General features: G+C 37.3%; 1 protein-coding gene across 8 annotated transcripts in view; it reads right to left on the minus strand.

Moving 5' to 3' along the window:
* The window catches only part of CD36 (CD36 molecule (CD36 blood group)), a 38,763-nt gene extending 24,222 nt beyond the window's left edge, over positions 1-14,541 (minus strand). The window contains exons 1-3 of one of the 8 annotated variants that reach the window (XM_087766632.1): positions 14,429-14,447; positions 13,267-13,318; positions 1,710-1,941 (exon numbers count right to left, since the gene is read on the minus strand). In XM_087766632.1, the coding sequence (XP_087622758.1) occupies positions 1,710-1,829 (120 nt within the window). In that variant the 5' untranslated portion in view covers positions 1,830-1,941; positions 13,267-13,318; positions 14,429-14,447. Of the gene's footprint in view, positions 1-1,709; positions 1,945-5,901; positions 6,037-10,384; positions 10,511-13,266; positions 13,319-14,428 lie in introns of those variants that run through there. The other 7 variants (XM_087766634.1, XM_087766636.1, XM_087766633.1 and 4 more) reach the window with 7 other exon arrangements.
* Positions 14,542-17,521: the final 2,980 nt, after the last annotated feature.

Raw genomic sequence — 17,521 nt, forward strand, 5'->3', positions numbered from 1 at the left:
ATAAAGCCTCTACAAATTTACTTTTTTATGTTTTACATGAATAATAGCACAAATTTTCCTTTTTATATATATCAAACAGGCTGCCTTGAAACAAGTACAAGCATCTGAAACATGATTACAATGCAGAAAATTATAAAGAAGTTGAGGAAAAAATTATTCTGTCTAATACTTTACCACTAAGAACTCATGTAGGTATAATTTCATATGTAGACAATTGCAAACCATGCTGTATAACTCGTTCATTATTATAAGTAAACAGATGAACACATAACATTGCTAACATGTAATTTGCTTTGAAAATACTTAATGGCATAAGACAACACTCTGGATTAACTCAAAGTAAATATTTAATGTAAGGAGATACACATTTTTAAAACTATGTGCTTTCTAGAAAACCTGCCATTTACTCAATATGTCAATCAATTAAAATAATTTGCAAATATAGAGAGTATGACTTTTTTGTAAAATGTTGCAAGGTGGGTGAGACATTTTCTAGTGAGAATTATTTTTTTATTCTCCATAAATTTGAAAATTTCATGAAAAATACAGTAAGAATTGGAAAATTCCTCTACAGTTACGTTTTCTCTGAGTTTGCTGACAAAATTAAAATGTTATGTTGGAGCCATTTTTTTCAATTTTTTAAAAAAGTGATGGTAGAATCTAGACAGGGCCTCAACAGACAGTTTAACGTCTCCTGACAGTTCATATATCCACCTCCTCAATTGACTTCAATAGCTGTTAAGTTAAGGGCAGTCTTCCAGAGGACCTTTGAATAAGTATCTCCAAGATCTCCACAGTCTTCAGCGCCACAGCAGATTATTAGGAGGACTAACCATAAGCCAAAGACCTTAAGGTTTCTAGATTTTTAACTGTAGGAGAGCCCACCTTGGCTGAAGTGACCACAAGGCAACTCCATGTCTCCATAAGGAACACCTCAGAGCTTCCATGGTCTTTCACTCCAGATTACTCCATGATTTAGACCCTCAGTTTCTTTCACTCTTTTCACTGAGGATTTAACAAATTAACTTTTCATTTTTGTTTAAAGACAAAACTGTATTTTAAAGAAATAAAATCATCTAAAAAACAGAAAAAAATTGTGTCTGCCAGGTCTACAACACTCTACTTCAATTACTCTTCACAATCCTTGAATCAAGGAGATATACATGATTAGATCCTGTAGTCTTGTGGAGCACATCATTGGCTTGGAGCATATAGTCACAGAATGTGAACTGAATGCATGTAAGTGTAGGCTTAGACTCTGCATCAGAAGTTTGTTTAGATTATTTACAGTACGTAAATATAAGTGCATGGAGTGATTACTAAAATAAGAAAAAAATGCAGAAAAATTAGTAAGTGGATCATCTTGGGGAAAAAATAAAGAAACTAGAGAAAAACATAATTAAAATAAAAATAAAACCCACTTACTTTAAATTACATTACCGAAAACACATCTTGAAAACAATATTTTGGCTTCTTATGTGAAGCATGAAAGACAGCAAGCAAGTAAACATGACAATATAATTAATATATCAAAAAAATATTGTTGCAGTGTCTAGTCCCAGGGAATTCTGGATTGCAAATATTACAAAAACTAAGTTTAATAAAGAAAAAAAAAAAGGAAAAAAACAGAAACACAAGATTTGGAAATAATGACTATTTAATTAACCACAAACCATACAGATTGAAAAAAAAAAAGAAAAAAATTGTACCTTTTTTATTGCTTTGCCTATAAGTTTATCTCCAACTGGTATCAGAACTCCTCCGAAGATAGCCAGCACAGCACCGATGACGGCCCCAGTGAGGAGACCACAGTTTCTGTTACAGCCCATTCCTCTCCTTTGTCAAGGTGCAGACAGACAATGAAAAAATTCTTGCTGTAAGGCTTGATGGTTTTTTCTCACTTCTTGGTCCCAACAGACTCACTGATCTTCCTGAGAGAAGCTGCTAACGTAAGGAAAGAGTGAACAAAAATCTCATTCCAAAGCTCAAAGTACAAAGTGCATGACGTGAAGCAGGTAGGAAGATAAAACGTAAAAACCAGCCAGACAGTGACAGCCAGTGCCAAAAAAAAAAAAAAAAAAAAAGAATTGCATGTACTTTTGGCAAGCTAGTCACTTGTTACAGATCTTTATCTTTTTTTATTCCAATTCTTTAAAAGACCAATAAGTTCTTTCATTAGTCTTTTTTTTTTTTTTTTTTTTTCCCCGGCTCTGTTGCATTAGGGCAAACTGACAAAATTATTATTCAGCTGACACTCTTCCTGAGGCAAGCACCTTCTCTAAAATTTCTCTGTGACAAGGGAGGAAGCTATAGCCCTCTGCTTTTGTCACAGCCTGCAATGCCCATGGCTCCCACTTCAGGTAAAACCAGGAGTTTACACCACTGGTGTGAGCTACCCAGACTGCTTCTGCATTATGCCAGTAAGGAAGTCCTCAAGGTCCATCAGCACCTTGGTGGCAATGGCAGCATCTAATGGGAGGCACCTACTAGAAGCCTCCTTCCAGATCTCTGTCAGCCCACAGTCTTCTACTGAAGGGATAAAACTTCATTTCAGCAACTTCATGACAAAAGCATGACTGGATTTTCCAGAGCTGCATCTTTACCATCACCTAGTTTCATCAATCCCAATTGCCTTACAGAAAGGTAGACTTCTTAAAGTGAGTCTAGATTTTGATCTTTGAAAGATATAACACCTTATATTTCAAGATCATTCAGTCTCAGAAAAAAACATGTCTGCAATCAGTCCCTGGAAAACAACAGTTGCTGGTAATATGTGCTAACATATCTTCAGATCTGGCCCCTAGTGAAAGGTGTTGTAAAGAAAATCAGAATGATACCGCTGATGAGACATATGGTAAAACATAAGCTCCCAGTGATATTTTTTCCCATTTGTTACTGTTTATGAGTAACTGAGACAAAGAGCTGCCTAATTTGTAATTTATTCTTGCTCAGAAATTAATCACATCCACAGAATTTGCAAATTTGTTATTTGCTTTAGACCTCCAGCTAATAGAAAGTCTGCTGTTTTCTATTTTAGATGTCATTGTCCATATCTTTTTTATTCTTACCAATTTCCATTTGTTAACATGTTGTGACCATCTCTAAATCAATTTTAAAGCAGGTATGAGTTGCAGAGTTAATTATGCATAGAGGGCCAAACACAGAGAGCAAAGGAAAATAGAAAGATGGAGTAGAAGAACAGCTCAACCTGAACTCCCAGTTTACTCATGAGGATTAAAGGGTTGAAAACTCTTCATGGATTTCTAAAGAGTAAAGCAGGTGTAGGAATAGCATGTCTTCTATTTCCATAAACACAGTTATAGGATGCTTTTATTTAAAAAAAAAAAAGACACATACAGCATGCACTGACATATAAGGTACCATGGTCAGCAGGCTAATGATGCATCCTCCCATGTCCTACTAAACTCACAATCGTATCATGTCTGTACCTGAGCTCAGACTGCTCCTTGTATCTGCATTGGAAACCCACCTTTTGCCTGCTCTTGAACTAGCAGCAGTTTATGTGTCCCTTGACATTAACAATAACTATTTCTGTATATTTGAGCTCATTTGGTATTTTAATAATTTGTCCCTGGGGATACTTGCAAGTAGAATGACCAAAAGACTACTTGCAATCTCAGAAAAATACCCTTTCTATAAAAGTCAGCCAGTCCATCCACCTGCCACCAGGTGATTCCTTGTAGTTCCCACATCAAAACTTTACCCTTTGATTGCTTTACCTGCACATACAAGGGACCAAGAAAGAAGCCAGATTTTGCTAAAGTTTTTTACTTTGGCTAGGGACCGAGAAGAGTCTCTTTACAGCTGTAAACCTGGCTTTGCTGGAGGACATGCATCTTATTTGAATCACAGGTTTACTTCGTTGCTTTCCTCTCTACCAGCTCTGTTACTCTGTGCCTCTGCACACAACAATAGAAACTCCGCAAACAGGTAACATCAAGAAAAAAATCTATTTTCCCAAAGGTTTCATGCAACCTGTTGCACTTTTCACAAAGATAACGGAAAGATGACTTGACAATTATAAAAACACCAAGTTACTAAAGGCTCTTTCATATAGTGGATGGATGCATAATGTGGCTAATAGCAAACTTCAAAGCAAACTCAAGTTAGAAATTCATTAGACCTGAAGAATTTTTAAGTGAAAATCACTAGGACCAACTCTCCTATCTTTGTAGATATGTTCGGATCAGGATCTTCAGTCTGGCAAAAGCAGAACTATAATACTGAAGCACAAATTCTCAATGAAATCAAATTCTGAAAAGAACATTGGGGAAAAAATCAACTTCAAATATGTTCTTTTCAGAATATGATTTTTTTAAAAGTGTGGAAATACACATTTTAGAATTAAAAATGGAAATTATCTCTTCCATAAATGTTTAAACAGGGCTTTTAGACATTGTCAGACTTTTTTTCTAGGCTTACATACTGAAGATTTTCAAATTCAACAGATATACACCTTCCACCAAAATGCATTTCCATCTGTTTCTACAAGCTGTTGCAATAGATTTTTGTTATGTGAGGCAGACTAGGTATCTCTCATGAGCACTAGCAATAAACAGCTAGAAAGCAACTGGCTGCTAATAACTCGTGTCTATTCCAAGCTTTTGCAAATTGTAAAATATTCACCCTTCTCCCACCAAACACAATGCAATAGCAGTCTAGACATATCTCAATTTATGCAATTCAAATTATCCATTACAGAACTGCAATGAAGAGCACTCACAACATAACACACAATCTCACATAGAAGTCAACAAGCTATTCTCATCTATCACAACTGAATGTAAAATATGAAGATTAAAGTACAAATTCCCAATAAGAATGCAGTTGTGTCTGCGAATTCATATTCAAGAGAAAATAATTTACCTTAAACAGAATAGAAAGTACCATAACAAAATTAGATATTGTTTATGAGACTATATTATCAATTAAACTTAGATTGGACTACAGGATTAATAAGAATATTCACCACATTCTAGAGTGTTGGGTATGTACTTTTTAATATTATTTCAAATATCCTTAATAGAATACTAGCAATGGAAATGGTCTATTCAAATCTCTGAAAAGACAATTTATAAGGAACTGAATATGAGGACATGCAAAATGTTATTACACTTTTTGTTCCCTACTTAACTTATACTTCTCTATAAGATTATAAAAATCAATAAATATTATCTGTATTTTAATGATTTCTCCAGCTCTAATAGTGATTTTTAAACATTGCTTGACATGGAATTACTTCAATTCTGACAGAGAATTAGATTTATTGCCCCAAATGAGAGCAACTACATGGGGAAGAAGCAGTGTGTATAGTGAAAATTAAAATGGGTTTTGAAAATTCCTATAAGAGTTTAAGAGTTTCAACCCAAACCCATGGTGTTTCTTTAAACATAATTCCAGTTTCTCCAAGGTCAGATGGTGGGATTAAAAATCCTGAAATTATTAAGAGATACATTTACAGGAAAGAGGTTATTTCTGTGTTTTGTTTTTTTTTTTTTAAATCTTTGACATACTTTGAAATTATAGTTTTGAGTTTTTTATCTGCAATAGTAAATGCTACAAATAACACTTTAAAAAGATACATTTCTTATAAATTCACATGACTCCAGAACTGTAGTTTCAAGAATACTAAATATCAAGACAGAATGCCATTGGGAAAGCGAGCAATACTGAACATAGAATACCATTGCTAACATAGTAACGAAGCATTTCTAATATAATACATGTAAAATTTCACTGTTTCTTGCAAACAGCTTTGCAAAAACCTCTCATTTTATTTTATATTACAAATAAATATTTTCAAGAGCTCTCCACCAACTGAATTTAAAAGTATTTCTGAGGAAAACCTTCTGATTTTAAATGTTGTATCATATGACTCACCTTGAATAAGGGCAACTGACTTTCAGCTGAACGTACGAGTACTTAACACATGACTTGCATCAAGTTACGAGAAGACAAGCAGCTAAATCTCCCCACCAAGCACATAGCCTGTAAACTCCAAGGGAGTGTTTATATATTCCAAGAGACGTCAGTTCCCTCTTTATCTTTTTGCCAGAAGAAAAAGTTAAGTTGTATTGGCGCTGGGGGGGGGGGGGGTGTGGGGAGGCAGGGGGCACGTTATTTTTACAGTCTGACTAAAAGCCACTACCTACATCTCGTGGTAATATACTTCGCAGCTGCAATCTTTGTCAAATTTTGATCCAAGCGAGTCAAAGGTCAAGGACACAAAAGGGTAACTTACTTATTTGGTTCCTGGTCACTTCTTCTCTAATATCCATTTGCTTTAAAACTGCTCATATTAGCAAGTTATGACTAACCACTTCCTGACAGCTTCTTTAAGATACAGAATATTTTCAAATATTCTTTGCTACATAGCATGCTCTGCTGTATAAATAAAGCCTTACTATTGCAGTCATTCTCTGTCAAAATACAGGCTAAACACCTTTGCAGTTTAATCATCATGACAGTATATTTCCAACTAATAAAAATCTGGAAATGTCAGAATATTTTTAAAAGGATTACCACATTTCCTCATGAAGTGCTAAAGCTCTTCCTCTTTAACTGCAAGTTCAATGAACTTCATCCCAGAAACTTCTCTCTCTTAATTTATCTAAAACTCAGTTATTTTTACATCTGTGTAGACTGCAGTGTCACTCCAGCACAGTGTCTACTAATAATTAACAATAATCGGTTTGGCAAGCTTTTGCACAAATATTTTTTAAATACCTCCTCATCTCAGGTGAATTAAATGAATGGATTGTTTTAAAGGATTCTTCTGGCAGCAGCAAGAGGAAGTGATTTGTATTTGGCTTATTTAATTATAAGAGAGAAAATATTCCTAAAAATAGATTCTCAGGCCCAGACTTTCAGGGTATAGCACTGAACAGTTTGTGACCCACATGTTTAGTATTTGCTGTGTGTTTTGACTGATTGTTTATTGTTCTGTTTTTTATATTGCCCTATTTGAAAGTTAAGCTTTTGTCGAAGAAGCTCCCTTCTTCTAATCTACTTCTGCTAAGTAAATTTAAGGCGGATGAAGATTAATGAATTTGAGGCTTTGTCTCCTTGTAGTGAAAGCAAGAGTGAAAGTGAGCCTGGTCATTTGAAAACAACCTGTAAGACAGTCTTTGTACACGGCTCGCTGCTGGGGAAAACTGGTGACCCTGACTAACTCCAGTTTCATATCCTTGAAAAGAGCAGTAAATTTGCTTTCCTCTATTCTCTAATTAGAGTGGAGTTTAACCGCTGAAAGAAGCAGTCCTCCACACTATATTTCCCATACACTACTTTTATGAATTTTATCATTAATTATTTCTATTGGACATCTATCTGTATGATACTCTCCTGAAGATGCTCTTGTTTGGGATCCCCCAGCTTTCCTCCCAGGATGCACTGCCTTCTTCACTGCTGATTTGTCTCTTCTAAGAGGAATTAATTCCAGTTGCTCAGACCTGCCCATGGAGATGTTCCCTACCATGCTCATTTTCTCCATTTGCGTTGTATGGGATTCAGTGTGCACCATTCATAAGGGAGGAAAATATCTACTGCTGTCTTTTTGTTGGAATCCTAAAGGCACTAAAGCAGATGTAATGAAGCTCAGTTTTCAACATATGTATACATGCTGAGTTGTATCAGCTAATTTTGTGACTTATGATATCCTATTATTGTCCTATATAAGCAATACCTCTTCTAGCAGGCAGTGCTTGGCAGTGAAATGAGGACTGCCAGGTTCAACTGCAAAAAACAGATGAAAGGATATGAAGCTAAGAGAGAAGTTGTGCACTTTTGGATATCAGTCATTTCTGTTTCTTAAAACCAAACTGAACCAAACCATAAGTACTTGATGGTCCTTCTGTGTTTTCTGGCTTCTTATTAGAGTTCAGAAGTTATAGGGGAGAAAATACAAAGTGATGACAGAAAAAGCAAAAAATTATGTACTTCATTGGAGTCCCCAGTGGTGCAACAACAGACAAACCACCCTACAAGGAGAAACTGTTAAGAAAGACAAATAGTGTAAATGACACTCACACGCTTGCTGAAGACACACAAACCCCCAGGAAGCAGAACAAGATAAATGCAGTTGTTAACTCCAAATGAAGTCCACCCACATTTCCTGGAATAAACATACTACTGACAAGAAAATGCTGAAGAGATGAGTGTGGTTCCTGGCTTTTCTAGACATCTCATAGTGGGGCCTTTTGGAAATCACTTTCTTTGGGGTGCCTTCTAAACACAGAGGGAACACATGAGGAGAGTTATCATCTTTCTATATGCCCTGAGATTCCTAAACACTCCCCACCTCCCTTTTTTTTAAAAAATCCTTTCCATCAGAGGATGACATACCTTTATGGCACATATAATTTAAATTTTGAGGGTGCTTACACAAACATTCCCACATTCCTGTGGGAATTCTCTGATGTAAATCATGCACAGCATGATTGTATATTCCCATGTTTCCACAGTCATGGCACTCTCAGGGTTCTTCTTCACTTGCTTATTACGAAATTTCTATAGACTACATCTTAACATTAATCACATGTCAGATGTGGAGATGTGGCTGAGGTTAGCAAGCAGATTAGAAAACGCCAGGAAACTCCTTTTTGTACTTTTGCACCCTCTGAATTTTTCAGAGGATACTAATCTTTAACAAAAAAAAAAAAAAAAAACAAACCAAAAAAAACCCCAAACCCCTTCTAGTTGTCAGATAAAGTGCCAAGCCCTGGGGCAGAAGATGAGGTTAATGTTCTCAGCATTCAAAACATAATTTTCTATAATCTTTTGAGTAGTCTTCCTATTTTGAAATAAAGGTGTGAGGAATTACATTTACCTCCTTTCTATGGCAAGTAAAAGCACAGATTTATTGTTTATCCAGCTTCTTCTATTAGCATCATCTTATATGGCTTATACACTCCCTACCCAAAATCCTGTTGCCACCACTCAGTGGTCCTCTCTGGCTTCTCCACAGTTATTAAGTCCCACAAGAAGGGTTGTATCTTGCTCAGTAGTGAAAGATTTAAAGCATTCAAAAAAACCACAAAAAGTAAGAACATGTGGCTCCTGTTCCCAAATAAGCTCTTTCTGATTCAACACACTCATGTTCACTCATGTGCACTTAGTTCTACTGAGGAGGAGAACGAGGAATATGAATCATCTACAGAAGAAAATGTGCAATATGCCACCAGCTGGATGAGACTTCTGTCCCTTTGCGTGTTTTGGAGATACTAGGAGATGTTCTGTTATAGGGAGTGAAATTTTGAAGTCATGAAAGGCAGTTTGATTTCCTATGGATACGAAAACCTGCTGTGTATCACCTCATCATATAATAATACAGAAGAAGCAGCACATGAGCTATCCACCCAGACCACCCTCAACAATTTACTTTGCTTCTATTGCGTAAGAGCTTCCCCTAGAGTGAACATGGCCTACCTTCAAGTACTACCTATAAAGAACTTGAATATATAACAACCAAATTATAAAAATATTAATATAGAACTAATCATTTTTTCCTAAGTGATATGTTCGCTGTCTTTGTTTTGGGTACTCTCACTGTGACTGCTATTTTCTACCACCGAATTTTCCAAAAGCCATGGTAAAGAACAGAGTCTTATGGCAGGAGTAGTCACCTGACTTTAAAAGAAGGGAGTATCAAGACATTTCAGTTGTTTTGGGTTTGCTTTTAATATCTTATATCTAAGGTCCTAAAAGAAAAGAAAGACATAGTTTCATTGCAATAATTATTTTCTTGTTTGAAGTTATCCACAAATATTTGTTGCAAATAAATTTATCCAGGTAAAAAGTAGGCATCTGGCCTAAGGAAGATGAATTGGTTTCCTTTCCTCTCAATGGAGAGGTATGAGCACTTCCACGGACTCATCCCATCTACCTTAAATGCTTATCTTAGGCAAGGATGTATCATATCCTTCGGAAGTACTGATGTCTCCCCTTTAAATAAAGAGGATCTAACCGACTCATTTAGAAATCTAACTTTTAGAGGGTTAATGTTAAAACAATTCCACTCAAACTCCCCAGAAAGGTCTTTCAGCTCCTCCCCTCATCAGTGCACCATACTGACAATACCAAGACAGCAATACAAGGTTCTGGTAAGTTCAAACAAGATGTGAAGCAAGAAGAAAATGCAATGAGAAAACTGTAGAATATTTACCACCTGACATTAATGGAAAGTTTGGCCAAAGACTGCAGAGGTGTTGCAGCATTTTTTTGCCCACCTTGCACCACAGACTTTTACTGCAGATGTGTTGGCTTCCAAATCTTTCCAGTGTATGCCCTGAGGCATACTCCAACCATTCATATAAAGCAGTCTTCAGCCCCCTGAAAAAATATCCTCCCAAACATGCATTAATACCTGATTTCCCATCACAAGAGCTTGGAAGACTCATTCCAAACTGCTGTGTAGCTCCTTCATTACCCACTAATGACTCCCAACTGTAGTTTTCCCAGCTCTGTGAAGTGTTAGGACGTAAGGTGCTGTCCCTTGTGATTTTCAATGTGTTCTAACGATACGGAAAACATCCTAAAATCCCATTGGCTCAAGCCAACTTGGCAGCAGTACAGTGGAAACAGTGTGATATATTTGGCTCCTGCCAGTGATGAGTTTCTCTGTCATATTGTAACTAGGTTCTTTAAAGGAAAAAAGAATGATGGAAGACCCAGAAGCTGCTTCAGTTCATTTTTTTCCCCAGAAATATTGACTGTGAGTTCTTCTTCACTGACTATGGCATGCACAAACTGTTGCCATTTTCAGTCTTCAAAATCACTTTTAAAAATTATTTTCAAATTATTTTAGCAGGGGAATGAGGTGAAGAAAGCGCAAGAGAGGCAGGGATAGAGCCGACTGATTCTTCCACTCCTGTGGGTTCATGTGAGAGTCACTCAGAACGTAGATAGGAAGGAAGTTCATAGAACTGACCGCAATACAGAAACTGTAATAGAATAACTTAGGCTGCTTCTGTGGGAGTCTGAAGCAGCAAAGAGCCATAAAAATCTGTTACCTAAAGGGCTGGGTCAGTCTATAAATTCTAGAGATGTTTCTCACTGAAACCTAAGGAGGGCACAGAGACGAGGCTCCAATGGCATGGGAGAAAAATTTTGAAAGCAGGCATCTTTTGAAAGTCGAGAGAAATTTAAGAAATCTTGTCCCTACTTGGATATATTCCACTTCTTGCAAAACTCTTCTCCTTGGCTCAGAAGTCACAGGATAATGGAGTAATTCAAAACTCCTTTACTGGTGCAATGCCTGGTTGAGAAATAGTCACCATAGTGAATCATTCCAACAGACAATAGCAGTGGCTTTGATGAATGACTGTGTAGTCCTTATGTTAGCTTTTGCCTACCAGCTTCACCATAATTTTGTCTGTGTAATAATTAAGAACAGCATACACACAGGGGATTTTTCCAGTTAATGAAGAGTAAGTTTAAGGTCAACTTTTTGGTGACTTCTGAAGAGTTGGAGACCTGTCAAATAATTGACACCCTTTTCTTTCAGTTCACATGTTCCAGACCTGGAGACATGTCCTTGGTCTGAGCAACATGCAGAAGATCTTCCCCGGGATTTCAGTTCAGCCTCAAACACAAGGTATTAAAGCCAAACTATGAGCTGACTGCCAGAAAAAAACCTGCCCTTCATCAGATCAGCACAAGAAGAAAGCTTTACTTAACTTTACTTAACCAATCCCATGTCCTGGGGCAGATTGTCCCCTCCAGCTGGCAGCGGAGGCACAGACCACGTGGGTCTTGCCTACCAGTCTGGGTGAGGAAGCAATACTCAGAGTTTCAAGAAAATGTGTGCAGACTGCCATGGAGTTTTTCACCTTTTATAGCCTTTCCCTATAGATCTGGTGAGCTGGGCTTTATTTAAACTACTTTATTATACAAAAACTTTATTATACAAATTTTCTTATATCAAAGGATGCTTTTTCTCTTCTTTATTCTAGGTGCTAGTGTGCTACTCTTGTGTGCATTACAAAAAAAGGAATTTTTCTTTTTTCATATTTTTCTTGAGAATGTATTAAATTACTACAATGGAAGTGTAAAACATAGGTAACACACACACACAAAAACTGAACTGAAAAATAAAACCACCCTTGCCACAAAAGATACCTTGGCAGCAGCTGGAGGTCTTGAGAGATTAGAAAAATTTGTGTAGTATTATTGCATATTAAGAAACATTAACAACTATGAGGAACAGAGCAGTAGAAAAAGTACTAGTGGTGATTTCTGTGCACTAGCAGTGAATGAAGCAGGCAACTAATAGATACCCTGAACTTCTCAGATAATGTCATTTTCTGAGACTAAGATATGGCATTATTCTTTCAAATGAAACCATGTTACAGAAATATGCATATAACTATCAGTTACACAAAAAGTAGTTCCAAAATATAACAATTTAACTGAAAAAACCCTACATTTCTGATCATTTTCCTGGCTGTACCAATTATATAAATGCTTCTGAAGTATCACTTGAGGAAAGAAAAAAATCCCCAAAACTAGACAATTACAGACTACACATTTTTTATGAATAGGACATTTTTGCCAAGTAAAAAAAAAAAATCACTGAGTTAATATCATAGTTATTGTATCAGTTCTCAAAGAGAATCAGATCACTAAAATAGCACAAGTTATTAGTATTTACATGACTACGCTATATTTATTGAGTTGATCTCAGGACTTACATATCAAAATTAATTTAAGATATGTTACATCAGCATCTTTACTGGACATGAATTATAATTTTAAATCTACATGGAAATGCACATATATGCCTTTTCCTAGAATTAATAATTACTACAGTATTTTCAGATGTTCATTTATAACACACTTATAAAACATATACATTTTATGATAAGCCATATACTTGATATTTCTTTTCATTCATATTTATTTTTTATGATAAATGTATATAAACCTTTATATAATAGACTTTTATATATAAGATAATGATTCACAGACAAATGAGTATATACACTTGTTGCAATTTAAAATATGAATACATTCATTTTTAATTGCAATGTACAGTGAAATATTAGAAATCTATTAAATATTACCAAGATATTCATACGCAAGTGAAATAATTTGATTATCAGTATATTTACTCTTTCTAAATTTTAGTAAATGGGCTCTTCTTAGAGTTATAAACAGTCAAGTACACTAGTATGCTCACAAGAAACCAATACAATGTCCAAGTGTGTGCTGAGAAACTGCATTTAGACCAGGAGGAGGGTCACATACCTGTATGGAGGGAGAGCTGCTCTCACTACTCTTGCCACCAGGAACTGGAGAGCTGCAGAAGAGCCTGCTAAGTTAGCTCCTTATTCACAGAAAAATCAAGTTGCTGTAGCAACCCTATAGCAACCCTGGCTGCCCAGTGCCCTATGAGTCAGTTGATCTTTCATCAGCCACAAAGAAAAAGAGAAAGTTGCAGAGACCTTTTAAACTCCTTGGTAGCTGAGCTGTCTCAAGTGATAAGGAATTATAAGATCTCTGAGACACAGATAATGCTCTTTCACACTTACACTTTGCAAGAAGGACCAGCTCTAAGAAATCCTTTCAACACCAGCCTCTGCCTCTGATCTTTTTACCCTCTGCAATAGCCCAGCACTTGGAAGCAATGCATCAGGTCCCTGTTGCCAATCCAGGGCAAACTTAATTGACTTTGGTCTTTGTAATAACTCTTTGCAAACACAGTTTAATCCCAGTTAATCCTCACAACACACTGGAAGCCAGGTAAGCAGTTTCATACTAGAGATAACTCTTCAGATTTGGGCTTATTATACTTATTTACATAAAGCACAGAGACAGGTCAGAATGAGGGATCACAGCTGTGAATAGTTCTGTTCAAATTCATGGGACTCTTTCTAATGATTTCCACAGGCTTTGGTACAGAACTTTGTTGTCTAAGCCAAGTGGCAGTGCTATTGCTTCCTCTGGTCCTTTTGGATCCTTGCTAGATCCTTTTATGATAGCAGTGATGAACTGTTTAAAATACTTTTTAAAAACTATTAAAGTATTAAAGTTTTGAGCACTGTATTAATTTTTTTATTTATTTGGATTGAGGCACCTCCTTCCAGACAGTTACAACAAATAGCAACACTGAGCTGCCTGTCTGCCAAGGCCTTTCATAATTAAGATAAAAGCTGTTCCAGAGGGTTAACAGGACCCCGAGGTGAGTCAGTATGGCAGGAGCTATAAAGCTATGTCCCACACGTACTAACTCAAGAGGCATCCCATGGCATAAACATCTTTGCCTGGCTTCCTATGAAGTTTCTCCTTCTCTAAAGTTAGTCAGAAAATGAAGCAACAAGGGAAAGGAAGGAAACAAAAATATTCCTGAAATTTCCATTAATCTGGATATTTTCAGACCTGTCCTTTTATATAAATGCTGTTGTTCTACCTTTGGTCTTCTTGGAGTCCCGTTGATTGATTCCTGTGTGGCTTTCACAGCTGCAGCCTCCAGATTGTCGCCAGACTTCGTTTCTCCATGTGCTTCCTTTTACTCCTGTTTCCTTCCCCAAGAATCTCCTCCCTCCTCCAGCTCTCTGCATATCTCTTCCACCTTCCACCCTATCATCTCAACAGACACTCCTCCACCCAGCATCTCCTCTGGTCTGTCTCCTCCCCCATTGGATTATCCTCTAGTTTTTTTCCCCACTTCCAGAATTTACAGCTTTCCATCAGTTCTGTCCTTGTTCCCTGCCATTAACATGTATGTTTCCCCAAATCTCCCCTGATACTTTTTTCTTTCTTCTCCTACTTCCATTCTCCTCCCTCTGCCTGAAGTCCTGGTATATAACTTCACACTACCAGTTAATCAAAAAGCTGGTTGCAACTGAAACCCAGATTTATCAGTGCTCTTTGGTTATAAATATTTTAAGTTTGGTAACTTAATCCTGTAATATGTTCTTGTTTGTGTTCCTTCCTAAATCCTCAGAACAATAAAGCCCATGGTATTCCTGCCCATTATCTTTTCCCTGCCCAGCTGTCATTCAGAACTCTTTTTGAAGTCCTCCCACTCCTCAGAAAATGAATACCGGGCAGCTTCACCCATACACAAAGAAGCAGATGTGCCAGGTAAGGAAAAGTAAACCTCGTCTTCAACTTACCTGTGCCAGAACTGAGAGAGGATCTGAGATGAGGCTGGGAACAACTCAGACTTCTCTGAATGCAGGGTCAGACAGGTTCAGTGGCAGAGCAGGCATATTGGACTATCAAAACCAGCTCTGTGCCCTTCCCTCTACTCCACAACAGCTAGAAAGGAAATGGGATGTATCCTTCACCTCTTTCTTATGCTTTGAGAAGTCAGGGCACTCGTTAGTGTTTAGCGTTTAAAAACAATCCTTAAAATTACATAGGCTAAAGATTACAGAATTGTAAACATGCCATCACAACATGAAACACCCCAGGCATGTTTGTGGTGGAGTGCACACCCTCAGTCTAATTATACTCAGGCTTCTGTGTTTTAGGTAAAAAGTAACAATAGTCACTTATCAGCTTCCCAAAATGGTATTGGAGAGGATTCAGCAGGACACTCCCAAGACTTTCTGGGTAGTAACAGCCACAGGATTACAGACATACAAATGCTTAGCTCCTCCAGCTTCTGGCAACCATTTCTTCCATGCTGCACTCTTCTCTGTTAGTGGTTTTCTAGCCTGTCTTTCTTTTACAATTCCTTTTCTCAGCTGTCAGATTCTAACACAGACTTCTCTCCCTTTCCCCAAGCCTTGCTATCAGGCTATCTGCCCACTGCCTCTCAGAGGATAAATCGTGACCATACCAGAACACTACCTCTAAAAGTCTGGGATGTGCAGACTGAAATGCTCATCTCAGCATTGCACCTTCACGCAATAGGGAAGTTTTTTTCCACTGAACTTCTAGGTGTAAGAACTGTTTTAACAAGTTACACATTCTAGGTCTTGCTGAACACTGTATTTTCCAAACTCCGTGTACCCAAGGGAGCATGCCAGTGTCTTGATCAAACACCATGGACATCTATCAGCTGATATTTGTCAGTTTACCTACCATGCCTCTGTCTATAGTTTTAATGCATCTGTGATTCTAATGTACACATGCCTAGTGTCTGTATGCACGTTAAAGTAATGTGTACAAATCTGTTTACAACAGACAGAAACAACTGCAGTGGAGATGACTTTTCATGGCCTCCCAACAGGTTTCCTGGCAGACAGCTCTCATTCATTAGGCTTATAAAATACCTAGTAAAAGACAACTTCTTTGCCATTTGGAGACAGTAGATCCTGGTATTTTGATTCTTCATCTGCATGTAATAAGAATCTTCATCTTGGCATGACAGGCATATGTTGCCTCATGAATTGGTGAAGCTTGAGAGGGTCTTGTCTTTTCTTGGATAGTAAACATGAGAACATATCTTCCTGTAGGTATTTTGCTTTCCTGTGCCCAAGTAAAACATGAAGGCTCTCTTCTCTAAGGGCAATAATAGTTCATCCTGACTCAAGAAATATTTAAGCATTTATACATGCTTGCATGTACACATGAACACACATGCAGGTACCTTGTTTCAATTTCAAAGAATGTCTTCTGAAACTCATTGTGTAGCAGAGCTCTTTTGCCTCTTGCAACCTTGCCTATTGCCATTTTCCGTCATGCAAACACCCTGAAAAATACCACCTTTTCCTTGGAAACTTTCATGTGTGTCTCACTGAAATGCATGTGGTTGGGAGGATTTGTGCCTACACAGACCTTTGAAATTGTGTTATGATTCCCCACACAGCCTTAACCAAGCCATACTTTTCATACCATTCAGGTTCCTCACCTGAAGAATGGGGCAGTAATATAGACCTATTTCTCTGGCATGTTGCCACGCTTAGTGTGTTGCTTAAACTGAGGTGCTTTCTGAGGTGCTACAGGCCTCTTTAACGTGGCTACTGTATTTCTATGGAGCCTTCCTTTTCTTATGATGAAATTCATCCATGAACAGATTCCACTTTTAGAACTATACCTCATCTAAATACCATTTTGATACTTCATGTTTAATTCACATTATGCACTGAGCATGTGCCCAGTGCACATTCTATAGGCAGGACAAGACCAACTTCCAAAGTATAGACCCAGTGCAAATGTGTTGTGTCAAAATATCACCTGATTTCACTTTTAGATCGTTCTGAATCACCTGAAAACATACCTTGTTTGGATCTTACAACTCTAAGGATCAAAATCCAGCATAAACCTGTCTTTAACTATATATGTGACATCTTCCACCTTACTGCAGGAACTCTTCATGCTGTTGTTTTTCCCTGTTGTGAAGGTGATGTGCAGCCCTCAAGCACCCTAGGAGAACTGAGCTAGTGCATTGTTTCCTGTGTGTGAACACATGCAATGCTGAGTGATATTAATGAAAAAGTATTTCACTGACAAATATTTGACACCTATGGCTTTCTGTACGGCATCTCTAATAACAAGAAAAGATGGGAGATACTGCAGTATGTTGCATTTCTGTTCAGAAACTACAACA

This window comes from Nipponia nippon, unplaced genomic scaffold (genome assembly GCF_047370975.1).
Source record: "Nipponia nippon isolate SJK-2023a ecotype South Korea unplaced genomic scaffold, ASM4737097v1 scaffold_3, whole genome shotgun sequence".
NCBI lineage: Eukaryota > Metazoa > Chordata > Aves > Pelecaniformes > Threskiornithidae > Nipponia > Nipponia nippon.